Below are 21,772 nucleotides of genomic sequence, written 5' to 3' on the forward strand. Positions count from 1 at the left end.
TATCAGAAATTTTGACCAGATGTGCCAAAAAGAATTCATTCCACTGTACAAGGTTTTCTCCTGACACCCAACAATAGACAGTACACTAGAAAAAATTAAGAAGAATTAGCATCTTGATTTAAAGGAAGAGATCTGAAAGAGTAATAGAAGCTAAAGAAATTATTTACAGTAATTAATATATTAAATATGTCCATATACAACAGTAGCTAGAGTACAATGAGTTAACAGTTATGTGAAGATCTGCTGCCATGTGAACACATTCAGCCATTTGCTTACCTTGAAAACTGTTCTGCTACTTGCGTCAGTACATTCTGAAAGAGTTCCTCCTTATCTGAGGAGAGAGCAAGTGTGGAACTGTTTCATATACTCATACACACACCCACATACACGCACATGACAGACTGTATAGCTGTTGGTCCACAAACACATACGGAGGTTTCTATAGTAAATAGCTTGAATGCACTGAGGCAAAATATTTCATATTGTAAAGGCAATAGCAGCTATAAGTACTGTACATCAGAAGTCCTGATAGCACATGCATTTAAACTCTGTTTCACAAACACACATAGAGAAATCAGTACACACAGAGGTTACTCTACAAATTTCTGTAATATAAGCCAATCATAGAGCGTCAGATGGCAGCAACAGATGGCAGAGCCTGAAAAGTGAGAAGAGAAAGATAAATAAAATGTGTCCCATTCCCTCTGGTATCACGATCCGTGACCAACAGAGCATCTGAAGTGAGTAGGACCAGCTGACAGCTTGATGTGTTAACAAGCCACTTCTAATTTCTCTTCCTACACACTGGGAGCAGGCTGGACACACAAACAAAGCCCTTCCATTGGCTAAAAGAAAGCTCCAGTTTTGTGGGCAAAGTTCAACGCAGCTGGCCAATAAACTAACAAAAAGATTAAAAAAAAAAATAACAGTACATTGTGCCACATAAATTGCATCTTTCATGCAGGAGTCACAGGTAGCTGCTGTAAAAGATAATAATACAGGCTTCTGGAGAATATCTTGGAAATTCTATTTTAAACCAAGCAAATAATCCTCAAGTCGATTTTTGCATTACATTACATTTCAGTTTATCACCTAGCCCTATTGGAGACACACATTCAAACTGGTGCAGCTAGGGGAAGATCAGAAGGACAATTCCTTCTTTAGGGATTTAAACCAAAGACCTTATGGTAAGAAAACCTAACAAATACCCCAAAAATTGCAACCAGTCAGCTGCCAAAACCACATCATTATGTTAAATGTTCCCAATGAACTCAAGTGAACATGTGGCAGTTTAACACAGTGACTGTGTTCATTAAACATAAAAAAAATTACACTTCTGCCTATACTGTCTCCACACTAATATACCTCCATGCTCTTATTTTAAATTATTTAATGGCCCTATCTGAGTATTTTCTGTAACTCACCAGCAAGCTGTCCTCCAGTCATAGGCACCACTCGGTACGGTGACCTTCAACACAACAGGACACACACATAGGAACAGGTTACTCTTGAGAGCAGAGGTGATGTGAAGCTAAAATAATAATAATATATGACTGTGTTCCCGGAACATTTGCAGAGCATTTATTGTGACACCCAGGAGCTAAAGCTTTGCCAAAGGCTGCAATATTTTATAAATCCAAAATTCTATCACACGTTTTTTTTTTTTTTTTTTTTTAATACACTGTACTGTGATTTACACTCGCTGAGCACTTTATAAGGAACACCCTTTACACCTTCTTATTCATGCAATTATCCAATCAGCCAATTATGTGGCAGCAGTGCAATGAATAAAAGCATACAGCTACTGGTAAGGAGCTTCAATTCATGTTCATGTGCGGAGGTAAGCGTATTGTGTCATTTTCTGTTGCCGGCGTTTGTGTGACTAGTAGCGAGTTTTGCTGCTCTACCTCAATTATAACTATAAGATAATAAGAAAGCCTGGTTCTTAGTCTGAGACATCCATCGTGGAAAACTTTAAAGCCTATTCTATTTGTTATACAGTACTGCGCTCCTGGCCCATACTCTCAATTTTTATCTGAATTCTCAGAGTTTTATTCCTTAGCACAGATAAAGTAATTATAGTTATAGTAGATTTCAATATTCATGTGGATGTTGATAATGATAGCCTTAGAACCATGTTTATCTCATTATTAGACTCAATTGGCTTCACTCAGAGTGTAAATAAACCCACTCACTTTTTACACCACTTTTTCCATCAGCACTTAATTCACTGCCATGTTTCAATATAACAGAGGACTCAAGCTAACTTTAGTCCCTCCCACACTGATTATCTTGTTGATAGTACTGCAGGCTCAATAAGAATGACACTCGACTCTATCGCCCCTCTAAAAAAGAAGATAATAAAACAAAGGAGGTTACTTCCATGGTTTAACGCCCAAACCCGCATATTAACGCAAACTACGCGAAATCTTGAAAGGATAGGGCGTTCCACCAAACTGGAGAATCCCACTTAGCCTGGCATGATAGTCTTAAAACATATAGGAAGGCCCTCTGTAATGCCAGAGCAGCCTATTACTCATCTTTAATAGAATAAAAATAGTAATGTAGCCAGACTGACAGAGTCATAGCTCAGTTGTTCGATGTATTCCTATAGCTCTCACTAGTGACGATTTCATAAGCTTCTTTAATGATAAAATCCTAACTATTAATGACCAAATTCACCACCTCCTGCCACCAACCAGCACCGGTTTATCTTCAAACACAGAAACCTTAGAAACAGCTGTAAAACCTGACCTCCCATTGACCTTCACCAGCTAACTTCAACCATCGACCTTGTCTCTTAGACCCCATCTAAACTAGACTGCTTAAGGAAGTTTTACCCTTAATTAGCACCTCTTTACTAGTTATCAATATGTCTTTATTAACAGACTATGTACCACAGTGCTTTAAAACAGCTGTAATTAAACCTCTTCTCTAAAAAGCCTACTCTTTGTCCAGATATTTTAGCCAACTACAGACCAAAATCTAACCTTCCCTTTCTCTCTAAGATCCTTGAGAAAGCTGTCGCCAACCATTTGTGTGACTTCTTACAAAATATTTTTTTTAGGATTTTCAGTCAGGATTTAGAGTGCATTATAGTGCTACATTTGATACCATTGACCATGATATCCTATTTAAGAGACTGGAACATTTAATTGGTATTAAAAGAATCGCTCTAAGATGGTTAAAGTCCTATTTATTAGATTGATTTCAGTTTGTGCATGTTAATGATAAATCCTCCATATACTCAAAAGTTAGTCACAGAGTTCCACAAGGTTCTCTGCTTGGACCAGTTCTATTCACCTTATATATGCTTCCTTTAGGCAATATTATTAGGAAACACTCCATAAACTTAAATTGTTATGCAGATGATACCCAATTGTACTTGTAAATGAAGCCCAATGAAACCAATCAGTTAGCTAAACGTCAAGCATACCCTAAGGACATACAGACCTGGATGACCAGCAACTTTCTGCTGTTAAACTCAGACAAAACTATAGTTATTGTACTTGGCCCCCAACACCTCCGAAACACCTTATCTAATGATAAAGTTACTCTAGATGGCATTATCCTAGCCTCGAGCACCACTGTTAGGATTCTCGGAGTTCTCTTTGTGTTAGCTTCTCTGCATTGGTTCCCTGTAAAATCCAGAATAGAATTTAAAATCCTCCTCCTCACCTAAAAGCCCTTAATGGTGAGGCACAACCATATCTTGAGCTCCAGTAGAACACTGTGCTCTCAGAATGCAGGCTTACTTGTCGTTCCTAGAGTCTCCAAAACTAGAATGGGAGGCAGAGCCTCCAGTTATCAGGCTCCTCTACTGTGGAACCATCTTCCACTTTGGGTCTGGGAGGCAGACACCCGCTCCATATTTAAGAGTATATTTAAAACATTCCTTTTTGATAAAGCTTATAGTTAGGGCTGGCTCGGGGTTGTCTTGAACCAGCCCCTATTAATGCTGCTAAAGGCCTAGACTGCTGGGGGACTTCCCATTATGCATCAAGCTCCTCTCTCCTCCTCTCCATCTGTACGCATTCATATCCCATCATTGCTCGTTACTAACTTGACTTCTTCTCTCTCCCGTAGTTTTGTGCTTACTTGTGTCTCTCTTCTCTCCTCCTGTCGCTTTCTGCAGCACCAGGGACAGAAATGCCCCTACTGCCCCCAAGATCCTGCTCAACACCCACAGTTTCTATTATTATGATTATCATTACTATTATTATATAAAATTTTATGATTATTATTATTCACTCTATTATTATAATTATTAGTTTTATTATTAGTCTCATTATTATATACATCTTTATGTGGTACCTGTACTGTGCTATGTTCTCTTTCCTCCCTCCTGCCCCCACCTGCAGTTCTTGGCAGCCACGAATGTCAGTCCTATACAAAGCATGAAACAGCAATTAGCAGCTGGGCCAGTACCTCAAGCAGGCACACCAGCTGTCTATTGTATGATACACTGAGCCCTGCTAACAAATTCACAATATATGCTATTTTATCTGTGTTACTCACCGGTGTCCTCCTCTCCAAGCAAAAGTGTCTGCCGTGGAATCAAGAGCAATGTATACTTCCTGTCTGTTCCATTTTTGAGAAGAAGAGGTGGGGGTTGTGTGTCTTTTCTGTAATATTTAATTTCTAAAACCTACTTATTTTACAGATATTGAATATTACCATTGCTTATTGATTTATGAAATATTATATGTAGATATTAAGTTGGCCAAATAGTGTGTATATGTATATATGTAAAGTGAATCCACTGATGGCTTAGTCCACCTAAATTTGTCAGTTAGACGGTATTTAAGAGGAAGTTGGGCAAGGTGTTAGGGGCAGTTGTTCCTTTGTCACTCTGCTTGATATTGTGTTTCAATAAATACCTATATAAGGGCTGAACAGATCTCTTCTTGAGTCTCCTAATTCGTCCACATTTAAAGGTCAACATGATGGGTTGGTTTGAGTATTTCTAAAACTGCTGATCTCCTGGGATTTAGAGTTTTTTCAGAATAGTGCCAAAAACAAAAAAAACCCAGTGAGCAGCAGTTCAGCATCCCTTTATGGCCACAATTTACCCATCTTCTAATGGCTACTTCCAACATGATAATGCTCTATGTCACAAACAAAAAGTCGTCTCAAACTGGTTTCATGAACATGACAGGGCACACAGGGTTAATTGTACATTGTTACTATAGGCCTAGACTGCCAGGGGACTTCTCATGATGTACTGAGCTCCTCTCTCATCTTTTCTCTCTCCATCCATAAGCATTCATATCCCATTATTGCATGGTACTAACTCAGCTTCTTTTCTCTCCCATAGTTTTGTGCTTTCCTGTCTCTCTTCTCTCTCCTTCTGTTGCTTTCTGCAGGAATTCAGCCTCTGGAGCTGTAGACTCTGGATCTGTGAGTGCAAGCTACCTACTGCCACCTGACCCAAGACATAATAGAAACTGTTTCACTCCAATTCATTCAAAGAGCAAAAAATAACTTCTGTTATGATTTGGCACTATATAAATAAAATTGACTTGAGTAGTCACCAGATCTGAATCAAAAAGACCACATTTGGGGTGGAAGGAATGTTTCCAAAATCTTGTTGAATCAAGCCACAGAGAATTGAGGTGGTTTTGAGAGCAAAGGGAGGCCCTACCCAGTATCAGTATGGTGTTCCTAATAAAGTGCTCGATGAGTGTATAAATTCATATCATACTGTGGTTAGTAAATGAGATTACAAATTAAGCTTCTGAAAAGGAGAAGCTATGTTACTGTGTGCTACTGTTGTTGCTGATGTTATGTTACTGTTAGGCCTTGATTAAATCGAAAGATCGATCCTGGGATTTGTGCCTTTTCTCAGTAAACATGTACATCTGGGATAAATATTACGTGTAGGCTATATAGTTACTTGTTGTAAGTGGTTCAATTGGGGCTGAATGATAGGCATAAAAAAGTTATTTTAAGTTGCTGGCTATATTAGCCACCTTGAGTCACGACAGTCCCATAAACTCTTATATAAATAGTTAAGCTGAATCCAAATATCCACCCCTGGGACTTGCGGACTGAGTCCTCACGGACTTTTGTCAGTGATATGTTCATCATCATGTCAAGTCTGCAAGGCTGCTGGAGCGCGACGGGATGAAATGTGGCTCAGGCTCAGGTGGTAGAGCGATCGCAGGGTTGGCAATTTGATCCCCGTCCAGCTCCTGTCCGTGTTCCAAAGTGTCCTTGGATAGAACACTGAACCCTAAACTGCCTCACTTGTAAGTCACCTTGGATAAAACCGGCTGCCAAATGAGTAAAGATAATGTTTCCATGGAAACAGCGAAACAGAACTGAAATTTCTCATTTCAATGGTTCTGAACAGTATTGATATTGGCAACTTATACATGATACATGTAGGTCTGCTACATTACATAGTAGCCATAAGAGATATGGTCAGAAAGTGCAATACAATTTTATATATATCTGTATGCCATGTTGTGTTATGTCACTGAATGCAATGATATGTTACTATTTGCTATTTTATGTTATGTTACTGTATGTTATGTTATGTTATGGTACTGTATCCCATGTTCTAAATTACTGTATGTTATGTTACTGTATGCTGTTATGTAATATTACTGTATGACATGTACTGTTATGTTACTGTGTGCTATATTATGTTAGTTTGCCCTGCTAAGTTACTGTATGCCATGCTATATTACTGTATGCTATGTTATGTTATGATACTGCATATCATGTTATGTAACTGTATGCTATATTATGTTACTGCATGCTTCTATGTGAATGCGTTCTGCACCCCTAAATCTCAAAATGTATTTCATTTTGGATTTCAATCTTTTATCAGCTTTAATTGCTTGAAAAATCAAATAATTACACTTTTGAAACGCATATCACATTTTTAAATGTCAAAATTAATATTCTCATAACTCAAGGTCTCATAACACCAATTTGATGCCAGATTGTAATGAGGACATAATGTTAATTAATTTGCTTTAAGAGGAGTATCACGGAGAGCACTTTGGCCCGTTTACAGAAATAAGCTTTGTAGAGAATGAAAGCAAACTGTTCTTACATCAATGATACACTTCTGCATCACATTTCTTTCTGTCTTAAGAGAGTTATGACTTTTTGGGTTACTTATTGCATATTATATTACATATTGTTTCATCAATGTATTATACTGCTTTTAAAACAGATGTATTTATATTACTTTTCCACTTACTTGCATTTATCTCATCTAAAGGCTCAGAGTGTGGTCCAAACCAGCAGTATGGGTCTACAATAGTGCCTCTGCTGCTCGGCAGGTAAATCAGTAGCTCAACTCTGACAAGCCATCTTAAAGTTTTGCCACATGGTAAATGTTTAGCATGCCTCTTAGTAAAAGACCCTTTAAATGGTATCTGTAGACAATCACCAATTTGACCAGGACTTGCACATTAGTATATTCTGTCATAATGTTAGAAACATGCAGGGGAATCAAAGGTAAAAAAAATAAATGTCACAATTTCTATTTCTGGTTCTATGTCCTATCTTCTTTGTGACACTGCTGTCAGAGGTATCAGACACAGGTGACATCCTACAAAACTTAAATACAATGATCCATAAATTATCACTGCTACAGCAGGAAATCACAAATGAGCAGATTGCCAGGAATCTTCTCTGTGGGAAACACCAACTGCAGTTATATGAGCCAAATCTTTTTTATAACAAAGTTTGTCAGTCACTGATTCACAGTAAAGCATTTGAATAAGCAGCAATGAAATGTTGTAATAAACTGTCCTGTTCACATCCTTCACAGTAAGTAATTGGAAAGAAGCATCTCTTTACCAAAGACAGTCACTAGTGGTACACTATTTTCATAGATGGCAAAAAACTGGTTTTGATTTTGAAACCAGTTTTGATTTTGATAAGGTTTTTTACTCTGACATGGCTGTTACTCGGATTACTTGTGACTTAAAAGGCTCCAGGTAAAATCAGTTACAGTTGTGTGGCTTCTACTGCAAACCTGCAGATCACATTTCATGGCAGGTCACTGTAGCAATATTTTGCACAAGGGGAAAACACTGGTCAATCAGGGAATGAGTCTTTCAACCAAACAGCCAGCTGGTGGACTGAACAAAAGTTCTGTCTCTCATTTAATACCTCTCTGTATTGTGTGGCATGGTGGGGTCGATGGAAACCATGGCTCCACAGGAATCCAGGAGGGACAGAATAGTATTCCTGCATGAAGACAAAAATACACGTGAATTTTTACTGGAAGTTACCTGTAAGGCATCATGAATGTGTCTCTAGTAATCTCACTGACGTGCCCATTAAAAAAACATTCAGAAAAATCAAAGACTATGTCCCGCATAAAAATATCTCACAAAATCCGAAAAACGAGGACATTTTGTTGGGGCTCATAATGAGTATATGAGTAAGATAGATATTTAGGAGAACCAAAAGGTCCAGTTCTAATCTTCCAGCAAAACATCCATCTACTCAGATGACTCATCTTTGAGCAGAACACTGAATGAGGATGTTGTCTGGGCACAAAAAAGATTAATTCCTTTTCTACATATTTAGAATGTCTGCCTCTAATACTTCAATAACAAAATCACAGTTACACAATGACGCTGACAGAAAGACTTCTTTGAAGAACTGGTAAAGGTAAGATTATGTAAGGGTAACTAAGGGTATAGTAACATTAGTAAAATGGGGGAAGGGATGCTTAAGTGTGGGTAGATTAAGGTAACAGTTTTTCACTGTGTATAGAAGTGTGGTGAAATATAAATACTACAATATAAATACACAAATACATTGTTGACCTTTGAAGGCTGAATACCTCTTTAACAATATTTTTTCAGAAACCAAATGCCAGAGTGTAAAAGACTGTAAAAATTCTTGAGAAGAAAATAACATGAGATACAACATTACAAAAAACAATTTGTGCCTTTCACTTGTCTTTTTAACAAGATCAGCTAAATGAGCTTAAGGCTAATTTCAGCATGCTAATATGTTGATGTTTAGTAGGTATAATGTTTACAATGATCACCATCTTAGTTCAGCATTTTATTATGCTAACATTTGTTAATCGGCGCTAGACACAAAGTACAGCTGAAACTCATGGGAATGTCATTTGTTTTGTTGATATTTGGTCATAAACTAAACTGATGGACTAATTTAAATTTTGACCTATCTGATGGCACTAGAGGAAATGTCAGTGGATCCCCCAAATGTTTACAATTCATCCTGAGGACATGAATGTGTGAACCAAATTTCATGACAATCCACCCAATAGTTGTAAAAACCACAGAGAATGCACATTAAACAACATCACATGCCAACGTTACCCAAAAGGCTATTTTTCAAAGGATGTAAATAATGCAGGATTTAAAACACTTCAAAAATCAGGTCAAAAATCAGGTGAATGCAGGGAATTTTGCAGGATGGATTTATAATGTAAAGGACACTAAGAGCAGGATGAACATTTCTATAGGAATTTTTGGGGCTGTGACACTCAAATGACTGAAGTAATTTTTTTCAAATCATATAAGTCAATAAGTAAGCGGTAAATTAATAAATAAATAGAAAGATAAATCTAAGGCCTGGCACAAGCCGCAGAATCAGGTGAATGATCAGGTGAATGCAAGGGATTTTGCAGGACAGATCTCTAATGTAAATGACACTAGGAGCAGGATGGACATTTCTATGCACATAATTTTGAGCTGCTACAGTCCTAAGACTGAAGTTTTGTCTCTTGCGGTGTTGTGCTCCTATAACGGAAATGGTTTTTCAAGTGTATAACTTGTTAAGTCATACGCATTAAAAAGCTCATTTTGGAATGTCTTCCAGTCTCTGTGCTGCATCGCGCCTGTGGGCCTGCAGGTCCGACTTGCATCTCCTCAACGGCCCGCTGGCTGTGAACTGTGCAGGGGGGCTTGGACCTCCTTGATGCCTGCCTGCAGGTCTAGCTATGCAATAAGTCTTCACTGATTACAGGCTTGTTCATAGAAAACTTTGAACCAACAGTCTAATTAGGGTTTAAGACAGAGAAGAATACATCAGTTTAACATTTTATCCAGTCATTCAACAGGAGGTGTGTCTCACTGAGTTTCCAGGATTACAGGTGGATGATATTGAGTGTCAAGTTAAAGATCCATACGCACTAACAAAAATATAAATAAAATTAAATCAAAAAAGTGATCAAAATTATATTATTGAAACATATAATATTAAAGTAAATAGTAAAATAATAATAAAAAACATTATACAGTTATGTACATAAGTATTAGGGCAGTGACACAATTTTCATAATTTTGCCTCTGTACACCGCCAAAATGCATTTGAAATGAAGCCATCGAGATGTGATTGATGTGTAGACTTTCAGCTTTAATTACATTAACCGTTTAGGTTATCTGTCATGTTTGACAGATGATATGGTATACTATGGATCATGAGCCTTTCCTTTCCTTCTCCATACTCTTTTCTTCCCAATCCTTCTGGTATGAGTTAATCTTGGTTTCATCTCTCCAAAGAATCTTATTCCAGAACTTGGCAGGCCTTTTTTAGATGTTTTCTGGCAAAGTCTAACCCGACCTTTCCTTTCCTAAGTGTTAACAGTAATTTGCGCCTTTTGGTAAACCCTCTGAATTTACATTTATGAAGGTGTCTCCTGATAGTAGACTAACAATGATGATACGCCTACCTCCTCAAGAGTGTTATTGACCTGGCTAGATGTTGTGAAGGGTTCTTCTTCTGCAATCCTCCACTTTAGTTATCTTCAGTGGTCTTCCAGGCCTTTTGATGTTGCTGAGCTCGCCAGTGCATTCCTTCTTTTTAAGAATGTACCAAATCGTTGATTTGGCTACTCCTAAAGATTCTGCCATCTCTCTTATAGGTTTGTTTTGTTTTTTCAGCAGAATGATGGCCTCCTTCATTTGCATCAATACCTGCAACAACACCTGCATAATGAGAGTTTCCACTAACAGCTATCAAATGCAAATGCAACACTTGAAATCAACTCCAGACCTTTTATCTGCTTAATTTTTCATGAATTATTGAGGGAACAGGCCACACTTGGCTATGAAACTGATTGTCAAGTCAATTATCCTATTACTTTTGAGCCTCTGAAAATGAGAAACTAGGTATAAATATCGTCGTAATTCACAAAAGGTATAATTAATAATAACAACAATAAAAGGTCAAATAGATGGCTTTACCCATGTCAAATCCTTAATCCCAGGAGGACTAGCAAACCAGTGTTGGGCAACTTACTTGAAAATTGCAATCAATTACTTATTACACATTACTCATTGAAAAAGTAAATATATTATTTTACTCATTTCTCAGCAGCAAAAGTAATGAGTTACATCACTCATTATTTTAATTTCATAACTCAGCCATCAGCTCTGTCAAAGGTGCCCATATACAACTCCAAATCTTCCACATCCACTCTTCAGTTGAACAAGCAGCAGCCCTACAATTTAATTTGGGGGGAAGCTCAGGTACACATCCTACGTTTCTAAAAAAGGGGTGACCCCTGAATGTACACATACTTGTTGTTAACAATTGCTACATCAGCCAAGAACACAAAATTTTAATAAGACAACATAACATTTCTCCTCTTTCGGTAGAAGCTACTGCCTACCAGGCACCTCAACCTTATCCTGGACCCTCTGCCCACCAAACAGAGACCAAACTGAAACCAATCCTCCATCAAACAAACAAACCAACTTCCAAATGTCAAAGTAACATTACTGTGATTAGTAACTGTAGTTGCTGAATTTAAAATTTGAAATTCCTTGCACTACTCATTAATAAAAAAGTAATCAAATTAAGTAATGTTAATATTGCTAGCAACCAGTATGTGGAAACTAATGGGGGGACAAATAAATAAAGACTAAATTCCTATTAGTAGTGTACTTGTGAAAAGCATGAATAATAAATGCAAGAGTGAGGGGTTACTGAATTTATTGTTTATTGTGAAAATTTTTGTCATCCAGTATTTTTAAAGCTCTAAAAAGCACCATTTGATCAGAGATATGCTATTCTTTTTTAGTTTACAACTACCACTTCACCTCCCTGCTTGCAAATAAAGGACTATAGTGTCCATATACAGATTATACAGCATAATAAATCATGACTGAACAGGAGTCATGCCCACCTGAGCTCTAAAACAAACAACAGAGGGGTGTAACCTAGACCTGTGATATAAGTCAAGTGAAACAGAAGTAGTACTTCATGGGAGCTAATTATCACTATACTGTTTGCAAACTACTAAAGTTAACAGAGAGTTAACAGAGCTGATGAGGTATGAATCTGTGTGTGTGTGTGTGTGTGTGTGTGTGTGTGTGTGTGTGTGTGTGTGTGTGTGTGTGTGTGTGTGTGAGAGAGAGAGATATTACTTTTGGGGACTTAATTTCAGACTAAAGACCAGTTAATTGGGGACAGCTTGGGGCAAAAGGCCGTGCCCCCAATTGGGAAAAAGCTAATCTTGGGTCAGTGGTTAAGGATAGGGTTAGGTCAAGGTTAGGGTAAGGCTATTATTAGGGTAAGGGTTAGGAATAGGCTGTCCACAATGACTGTAAGTCAATGCAATGTCCTAATAAGGACAGCTGCGCAAACGTATATGTGTGTGTGTGTGTGTGTGTGTGTGTGTGTGTGTGTGTGTGTGTGTGTGTGTGTGTGTGTTTGTGTGTGTGTTTTACCTTGGCACACCCAGGGCTGTACAGAACAGTTCCTTGATATCACATGGGCTGCAGAATCTACTGAAGACCACCTGAGGGAGAACAACACACACACATTCACACAAAACATGGACATCTTTTACAATTGATGACCCAACAGCTGACAAAATTAAAATATTATACAACATGGTGGCACACTCTTAAAGGCAGAGAAAGTAAAAATATCCTACTTTTAATCATCACTGCATAATATGTGATAAGAAGTTGATGTTTTGGTCAGGTCATCTCAGGTTTATTTATAAAATACATTTAATAACCAGCTTCAACAAGGGCTTCTTCTAACAGTCACTTTAGAAAAACAGATCAATTAATGTTGCTGTTTAAGTTTAAGATAACTGCAATGTGTCATTTTTTTTATAAATACGACCAACTGCCACTTTCACTGCTACAAACATTGCATATAATTAACTTTTTTTTTCTTTTTCTTACTTTTTACAGTCTATGATGGTGACAAAGCAGAACATAGTATATACCCAGTGGTTACCAAAAGTAAAAATACTGCCTGGATTTTCTGGCTGTTTGTTCTCTAGCCTGTAGATTAGCTTTCTAGCTAGTTTCACAGCTAATACTAAAAAAAAAGCTACTGTGTTATTTATTTAGTAGCTATTTATGTGCAACCTGTATTTTAGATATTCATTACTTTGTGCCACAAGCTAACGATGCATGCTAACCTGCTAACGTTAGAATACAAACAAACTAAACATTAATGCTACTAACTAATCTTAGCACTGAGCTCAAAGGCAAGCTGAGCCTAAGTACAGATGAAACTGATAACGGAAATAATATAGTCCATATTAAGCCCCATTTGAACACAATTATTCCTCTAGCGGAGGAAAGCAGACATGCACTTGACAATGATATTTAACCCACTAGAGAGCATATGAAAGAATTTTCTTCTCCTAAATGTGTAATAATAACAGTTCCAATTTCTGTACCTACTGTTTTTGGCTCACTCATTGGTCCTCCCATAATTTAAGTTCCTCTAAATGTCATCACAGACAGATGTAGTGTTGTACAACTGTAATTTTCTCATCTATCAAATGCGAAGCCCAGCAATGTGGGATTGTTAGCAGAAAGTACTATACATGTCATTTATTAGATACCTTTTCAGTTCATTGTGGGAATTTTTGAGGCACTCCTCAGTATAATGCATACATTTCACACTCAGCATTCAGACACTCAAATAAAATGCTAGACAGTAAGTATAGTGCACTATACAGAAAATAGGGAATGATTCCAGCCACAGCCAATAGCCATCAATGTGTTGGTCCGTCTCTCAAAACTTTCCAACTTCCACATTGTCGGTGGCTCTGAGCTTCAAGCCTATGGCTCCTTCTAACAACATTAACAAATCACAAATTTATAATTTAGTGTTTTTAACAAATGTTACTCAAACAGGAACACGAAATAGTGCATTTGGTTGGGGACTATTTTCAGCAGTGGATTAATCGACATTTGGTGTTAGTATTTCTGGCAGCAGGATGACGTACGTATGAGTGTGTGTTCATGGTAATGAAGGAACATGTCACCCAGTGCAAAAGACAACATGGCCTTTCCTCAGCACCACCCTCAGTCCTAATTTTACTAGTTCCCCCCTCCAGTGGTATTTATGTAATAAGAGCATTTTTCATTCCTTCAACAATTTTTTTTTTCTGATGTACAAGCATTGTTCTAGTCTTTAGTCTTGCCTATTCTTAAATTAATGTAGGACATTTGTCATTTCTTTCCACATACAGCTCTGGAAAAAAAAATTAAGAGATGTCCAATGATCAGTTTCTGATTTTACCATTTATAGGTATGTGTTTGAGTAAAATTAACATTTTTGCTTTATTCCATAAACTACTGACATTTCTCCCAAATTACATATAAAAATATTGTCCTTTAGAGCATTTATTTGCAGAAAATGACAAATGGTCAAAATACCAGAAATCAATATTTGGTGGAATAACCCCAATTTTAAATCACAACTTTCATGCGTCTCGGCATGCTCTCCACCAGTCTTTCACATTGCTGTTGGGTGACTTTATGCCACTCCTGGTGCAAAAATTCAAGCTGCTCAGCTTTATTTGATGACTTGTGACCATCCATCTTTCTCTTGATCTCATTCCAGAGGATTTCAATGGGTTTCAGGTCTGGACATTGGGCTGGCCATGACAGGGTCTTGATCTGGTGGTCCATCATCCATACCTTGATTGACCTAGTTGTGTGGCATGGAGCATTGTCCTGCTGGAAAAACCTATCCTCAGAGTTGGGGAACATTGTCAGAGCAGAAGGAAGCAAGTTTTCCTCCAGGATAACCTTGTATGTGGCTTTATTCATGCATCTTTCAGCCTGGCTCTTCTTTGCTTCTCATTGATGAAGGGCTTTTTTCTAGCTTTACACGACTTGAGCCCTGCCCCAAGGAGCCTGTTTCGAACTGTTCTACCCGTGCACTTCACCCCAGCTGCCATTTGCCATTCTTTTTGTAGGTCACTTGATGTCATCCTACGGTAGCTTAGTGACATTCGAATGAGTTGACGGTCATCCCGGTCAGTGGAGAGACGGTTTTGCCCTCTGCCGGTCTGTAGCTTTGTTGTCCCCAATGTCCGCTGCTTGACCTTGTTCTTATGAACCGCCGTCTTAGAAATTTTAAGGATGGAAGCATCCTGACGCACACTGTATCCCTCTGCCGGTAAAGCCAGAATTGAACCCTTCTTTTTCTCACTCAAAACTTATCTTTTGGCATGGTCAATAATTATTTTTTGATTCAAATGACTTTTGAGGTACTACTAGCACTGTTGTTACCATCCAGCTGGTCAAACTACAAGAGGATAGTGATGACCACAGCAGTGGTTTTTATACTTTTCCTTGTTAAACAAGATTTGGTTCAGGTGATCACCAAATCAGTACCTCATTAAGTAGAATGAGGCGTGCTTGTGTTGGAATTTAACAGAAACTGGAATGGAATGGCTGTCATACATGTAAAGATGCTGATTTCAGAAACATTTGCAGTGGTCTCTTAAATTTTTCCAGAGCTGTAGAAGAATATTTTTAGTGAACTATTTAATTTGGAGTACATTTAAAATCAGCCATTTTTTTCTACTTGTGCAGATGTTCATAACACATTTTAGTACTTATAATTGAACTGCAGCAGGATATTTTGGTTCTCCTTCCTCCTCTGACTACAGTAATGTGAAAGTGGAGCAACCAGCCACTGGGGAGAAACTATTGAGTGTGAACGTGCAGGCTTTCTACGCTCAAGGCTCTTATTCTAAAGAAAGAATGTGCACATTGCAGCACAGGTGGTAAATATTTTGTGTTTTTCCTACCTTCTCCTCCTACTGCTTCATAAACAAGGTCATGTGCTGTCATTGAATATGACAAAGCGGCATGACACAAATGATTTCTGTCATGCCGCAGCACACAAAGACGAATGACCCACATAGATAAAGGAGGCATTTGCATGTGATGGCATCGAAGACCACAAACATCCAAGTCACAGTGAGAGATGACATAAGGAGGCCTGGCAGTATAAGTGGAGGCAAGGAGTGGGGGTGAGTTTAACAAGTGCTGTCAGGAGAGAACAAGGTGAAAGGAGAGATAATTGTGGAGGAGGATAGAGGTCAAAGAGCACTTAAATGGTCTGGCACTGGCAGCCTTTCACAGGTGGAAGAGACAGGGACTGGTAGATGTAAGCAGAAAGAGAGCAGTACTTCAGAAACATCACACAATTACTTTTGTTTTGTTTTAGTGTTTTATTAATTGAATTTCACACTACACACAGGTACCTGAATCAGTGCTTTTAGGCAAAAAAGAAGGAAAGAAAAACACATCCTGCAAGATTTAAGATTTATATGGTCAGGAGATTTGGAGCAAATCTGGTTCTGGTTTCTGTCAATTTTATGATTAGAGAAATTTAAAGAAACCAGAATCTGAAAAACTGTTCATCACAATTTCCCTAAACCCAAGATGGCATTTGTTTTGTCAAGTAACAGTCCAACATCCAAAGCTATTCAGTTAACTATCGCATAAGACAAGTGCATGCACTTGAAGCGATTATCAAAATTGTTACAGATTCCTTTTATTTACCTAAGCGTTCCATATTTGAGATACTGCTCCTGTAAGATATCAACATACTTCATTTGATACCCATAAAACCTTGTCTTTGGGGGACTCTCCTGAACCCAGTCCTCATTTTAAATGAATGCAGTTTATGTAAATTTCATTTGACTGAAAGTGATTTATTTACTTAGCTCATCAAATCAGTCTGTCTGTGTAGAAAATAATTCTATGTACATATATTGGTTTTTATCATAATTTACTGTCCATTTCAGGAGAAAAACATTGCTGAACTTTACTGACAAAGAACAGAAAGAAGAGATTAAACTGCTCATTTGTACTTTTAGATTAAAAGAAAAACAAATGGCCTCATATGGAACTCAGCTGAATGTAAATGAGTGAGCAGCAAAACATTGTCCCATAGAATATGATGACAGCAACCTTCCAGAAGAGACAACAACAACTCTAGTGCTCTTTTACTGACGAAAAAAGTTGAACTTGCTTTGTTTTTGGCTATACAGGAGCACTTTCAGTCTGTGTTTTTGCACTAAATGAATAAACCTGATGTGATAAATACTCCTTAGAATGATTAAAAGCGGAGCATTTGTTGTAATTTTACTCTCCACAGTATTAACCATTATTAAACAAATTCAGGTTCCTGAATTTGTCAGGTTCCTGTTTTAAGATGCTGTGACTGATTTCAATAACAAAGCCCAATTTCTCATAAAAAGTCCCCCGTCATCCTGGGCGATAATGATCCCACACCTTAAACCGGCCACTATTATGCTTATACAAATGACACAATATTGAAACCTGATCATGCAAACAAGACACAATAACTACAATCTGATTAGCCAGAATAAGGACTTGAGACAGTAAAAGGAAAAAAAAACCGAAACAAAAAATACAGAAAACAATGATGGCAGGGAACAAAAGCAGAGCTCAAAGAGTAGTAATAACATGGCTTTGTAATACAAGCTGGTATTCACCTGGCTGAATTTCCAACACATTTGTAATTTAAAACAAATAAAGAACACAAGTTCAAATGCAATTGGAAAACAATATTAATATTTGTATACATATGAGGACTGTCCACTGTCCATAACCAATCCTTCATCATTTCATAGACATATTACTGCATTTAAAAATCAATCTGTAACCTGACCTAAAACTAATCTGATGTTAAAACCTAAATCTAAGTTGTCATGTTTGTTACATAGCTTGTACAGGAGCTACTCTAAGCATTTTGAGCCTAGCAACAAATGACCACCAATCCTAAGAGACAAACAGCTCAGTATTATCCACAGAAAATACAGAAGATTTGGCTGGTGGTAGGGCATCAAATACAATCACACAGTTCCTGGAAAAAAACATACATGATAAAACCTTTATAAAAAGACACCCTAAATGAAAGCTGAGATGTTGTGTCAGCACTGAACAGTCCATAAATGTTTGATTGGAAATTTAATCTCTATTCAGTCTATTGCATTTCTATTCCACAAGGAGTTCTTAAAATAACAAACCCAACTTATCGCTGATAGAAACACATTAATCTGTATTAACCTTAAAACAAGTGTTAATCCTCTCACCATGTTGCATATTTTTCCGGATTGGGAAATTGTCTGCATGAGGAAATGACATGTGTTTGATGCAGCGGACAGATACACAGCCTATGTGAAAGAACACACATAGCAATAAATGCAAATTGCCGGTGAGGCATAAACCTCATTATATGGCCTTTTATGAGCTGTTGTTCCTCCTCCATTGGTTTTTCAATGTAAACAGAGCTCTAGCTGCATTCTCTGCCTCAACACTACAGTCTGGAAATGGACAGTAAAAATTCTCAGCATCAGCATAGTTATGGCACAAATATACTTAAGTTTTCACCTTGACTGTGTATGGGTAATAATGACTCCTTACGAGTGGATGAGGTGTGTTTTAGATGTGTGTGTAGACATTGCTATCTTTGATTTTAGTGTGTACAGCTTGGCTAAGGAATCTTTGTTTTGTCTTACTAAAACTGATTAAGTAATGATGCTTCCTGTTAGGGCAGTGATTCATGTTTTTAATTTGACTTTTAACGCAGGTATGGTTCAGATCAAGATACAGCTGGATGTTCTGATGGGATTTTGGTTCTTGTGGTTGAGGTTAACAGTAATTTAGGCTTTTCTTTCAACTGAACTTAGTAACTCTGTGATCCTGAACAGGATAAAGCGGTTCAGAAAAGGGATGGATGGTTAAATGAAAGGATGAATGAAGTCAGTTGAAAGGCCTCCAAAGAAGAGAACTTGGAGAAAGGAAAGAAATGCAATTTTGCATATTACAGTTTCAGATTTTACTTTTTTTTTTTGGTCTGAACCACAGTGGTTTTAAAATCTCCTGGTTTACTATCTAACCTAAAATGTTGCCAAGTATTACTTTTTTCCTATTATCTCTAGAGACCTGTTATGGAACTCAACAATGAGCAATATTAAATTAATTAATTGGTAATGAATTATCGAATTAAGAGTATAATAATACCATAAATAATGACTAACAACAAAAAATATACCAATACAATTCCAATATTTAATTAAATCAATATTAACAATACTGATATTTATATTTATATTTATATATAATGACAATATAAATTAATAGAACAATTTTTTACCATTTAACATAGAGTTGCTTCTTTCATTATGGTCATTTTTATTTCGAAATGTCTACTTTCAAAAGTCTATTCTCTTGATAATTCATAATGTCGCTGTTCACGTTTCTGTTTTATCGCTACTAATCACCACCCCTACCACATTCCACCAGCAGCAACATTTATTTAATACTGGTCATTTTAGAGTTCCAAAACTTTTATACTCTGTTTGGCCTTTTTCCATGAAGGTATATTACTTTTTCTAAGTGTAGTAGATTAATGAGGTGCCTATCAGAGGACTAAGAGACTTTCAGTTTTTTCTTGTTTCCTTTTTTTACTGACAGCGTTGACATAGTATGTCTCTCGTACCTTCTGAATCCTGCCGTCCACGTCCAGGTAAATGACCCGGTAAGAGGACGAAGCAGAGCCCATGGTCCCCTCTCCTCTCCCCTTTCCGTTGTCAGTGTGTTGCTGCGCGTTTCCAGCTCCTAGCTCCGTTCCCCCGCTCTGGCCCTCCTCCCACCGCCGTTAAACAAACCGAAAGGGTGAAAGGTGAGTCAATGGTTCGACAACATTTCACCCGCCAGCCTGTCAGTTAAACACACAGTTATAAACCCTCTCTTTTTCTTTTCACTGACTCTCCCGTTCTTTGTTCGCTGTGTCACCTAGCTCTGACCGCATCTCATAAAGCCTGTCCATGTACGTCCCCGCCTCCCTTAATCACTCCAGATCTCCCGAGGTCTACGCGCGCTCACCTACAGGCAAACACATACAAATACACCCACATACACAGTTATAGTCCTCTCGTACATTGACAGCATTTAATGACGTGAACCACGATATACAGTTTTAATCAAGTGCAAATTCAAAACACACAGGTACCACTCCGCTGACATACCACGTAATCTGTTAACAAGGTATACTGACCATTGTAACAGTTAACGAACAAGACTAGGTCAAAACCTAGTATATGGCTGGACCGCGTATGGTCAATATGCACAATTTATGACGTAGTTGAAAATTATTGTGGATCCGCTATAAACAGCCACTTTCAATGGAAAGCATGAAAAGTCGCTAAATGTTGCTAGATGACGCAGTACGCTAATCAGCATATCCATAACGTCATCGCGTCCTATCTGCATTCTCCCTAGTGTAAGCCCGTTTGGGCCCCTTAGCTGTTTGCTTCTCTCCTACTCTCTGTGCTCACATATACAATATTTTAATACAGCCGAATTCCCAATAAAGCTGTCTTCATTTACAAGTTTCTCTGTTACTGATGTCAGGCAACGGAACAAGTATGAAATAGTGACTGAAACGCAGCCCATTAAGACTAAATGTTAAGCACCAATCACTTCCAAGCCATTTACAAGCTGCTGCTCTGCACAGCTACAATCCTGATTTTATAACCACAATGTTGTCATACAAAATCACCATACATATAAGTTCATAAAATTGCTGTGCTTTGATTTTGAATTTATTTACTTGTAAAATGATCACTCAGAGAGAAAGTTAGAAGCACATTCACGTCTATGTTAGCTGCTGTTCAGTCACCTGAATGAGACATATAGAGGTATGCCTGCGGAGAAAAGACGCGACCTTGCGCTCAAGAGGCAATACTGGCAACTCACTTCTTCAGAAAAAAGCTAAAGTTCATCAAAAAAGTAACTAGATTTGTGACTAGGTGCTTTTGTGAAGTGAGTCGCCAAAGGGGTGTGAAAAGTCAGTAAGTCTAGCGACAAAGGCGCCAAGTTGGCAACACTGCCTGTAAATGCCCCCCTGATAATGTAGTACAAACTATTCATGCAAATTCATGTCGAAAGAGCAACGCCCCATGGGGAAATTCCAAACCTCAGCCGGCCAACCAATGGTGTAACTTAATCATTTAGTCACGCAGCATTCAGCTGGCCAATATTGTAACTTAATCCCTCAGTCTGTCAGTCAGCGACAGACATTCGCATTTATGGGGCCGGCCTCACTGTGGCAGTGTAGTCAAAAATAGTGCCAATTGTATGGTGACCCTGAGGGTCAAAACACAACGGCATTTCAGAAAATACGTCATTTTACAAAACACAGTGACATTTCATAAAACACAACATTTCACAAACACATTTGATAAAAAACACAACTTTTCACAAAACACAACATCTCACAAAATGCAATGACATTTCACAAAACACAGCATTTCACAAAACACACTGGAAAGAACCTAAGTCAATAGTTTGTTTGCCTATGACATCACAAACAATGAATGGAGTGTAGGAGGACGTACTATCACAGGCTCTCAAAAGCTGACCAAAAAACGCTGGCAAAAATGGCTTGTGGCACGCAGTCAGGAGGAACGAGTTGGATCCTCGTCTGTGCAATGACCACTTCATCAAAGGTA

General features: G+C 37.9%; 1 protein-coding gene across 8 annotated transcripts in view; it reads right to left on the reverse strand.

Moving 5' to 3' along the window:
* The window catches only part of pde9a (phosphodiesterase 9A), a 50,598-nt gene extending 30,496 nt beyond the window's left edge, over positions 1–20,102 (reverse strand). For 4 of the 8 annotated variants that reach the window (XM_040149419.1, XM_040149415.1, XM_040149414.1 and 1 more), the window contains exons 1-6: positions 19,759–20,102; positions 12,684–12,754; positions 8,137–8,214; positions 4,315–4,386; positions 1,425–1,468; positions 277–331 (exon numbers count right to left, since the gene is read on the reverse strand). In XM_040149419.1, coding sequence (XP_040005353.1) covers positions 277–331; positions 1,425–1,468; positions 4,315–4,386; positions 8,137–8,214; positions 12,684–12,754; positions 19,759–19,821 — 383 coding nt within the window. In that variant the 5' untranslated portion in view covers positions 19,822–20,102. Of the gene's footprint in view, positions 1–276; positions 332–585; positions 744–1,424; positions 1,469–4,314; positions 4,387–8,136; positions 8,215–10,702; positions 10,746–12,683; positions 12,755–19,758 lie in introns of those variants that run through there. The other 4 variants (XM_040149418.1, XM_040149417.1, XM_040149420.1 and 1 more) reach the window with 3 other exon arrangements.
* Between the last annotated feature and the right edge of the window lie 1,670 nt (positions 20,103–21,772).

The sequence above is a fragment of the Xiphias gladius genome, chromosome 16, assembly GCF_016859285.1.
Source record: "Xiphias gladius isolate SHS-SW01 ecotype Sanya breed wild chromosome 16, ASM1685928v1, whole genome shotgun sequence".
NCBI classification, from domain to species: Eukaryota; Metazoa; Chordata; class Actinopteri; order Istiophoriformes; family Xiphiidae; genus Xiphias; species Xiphias gladius.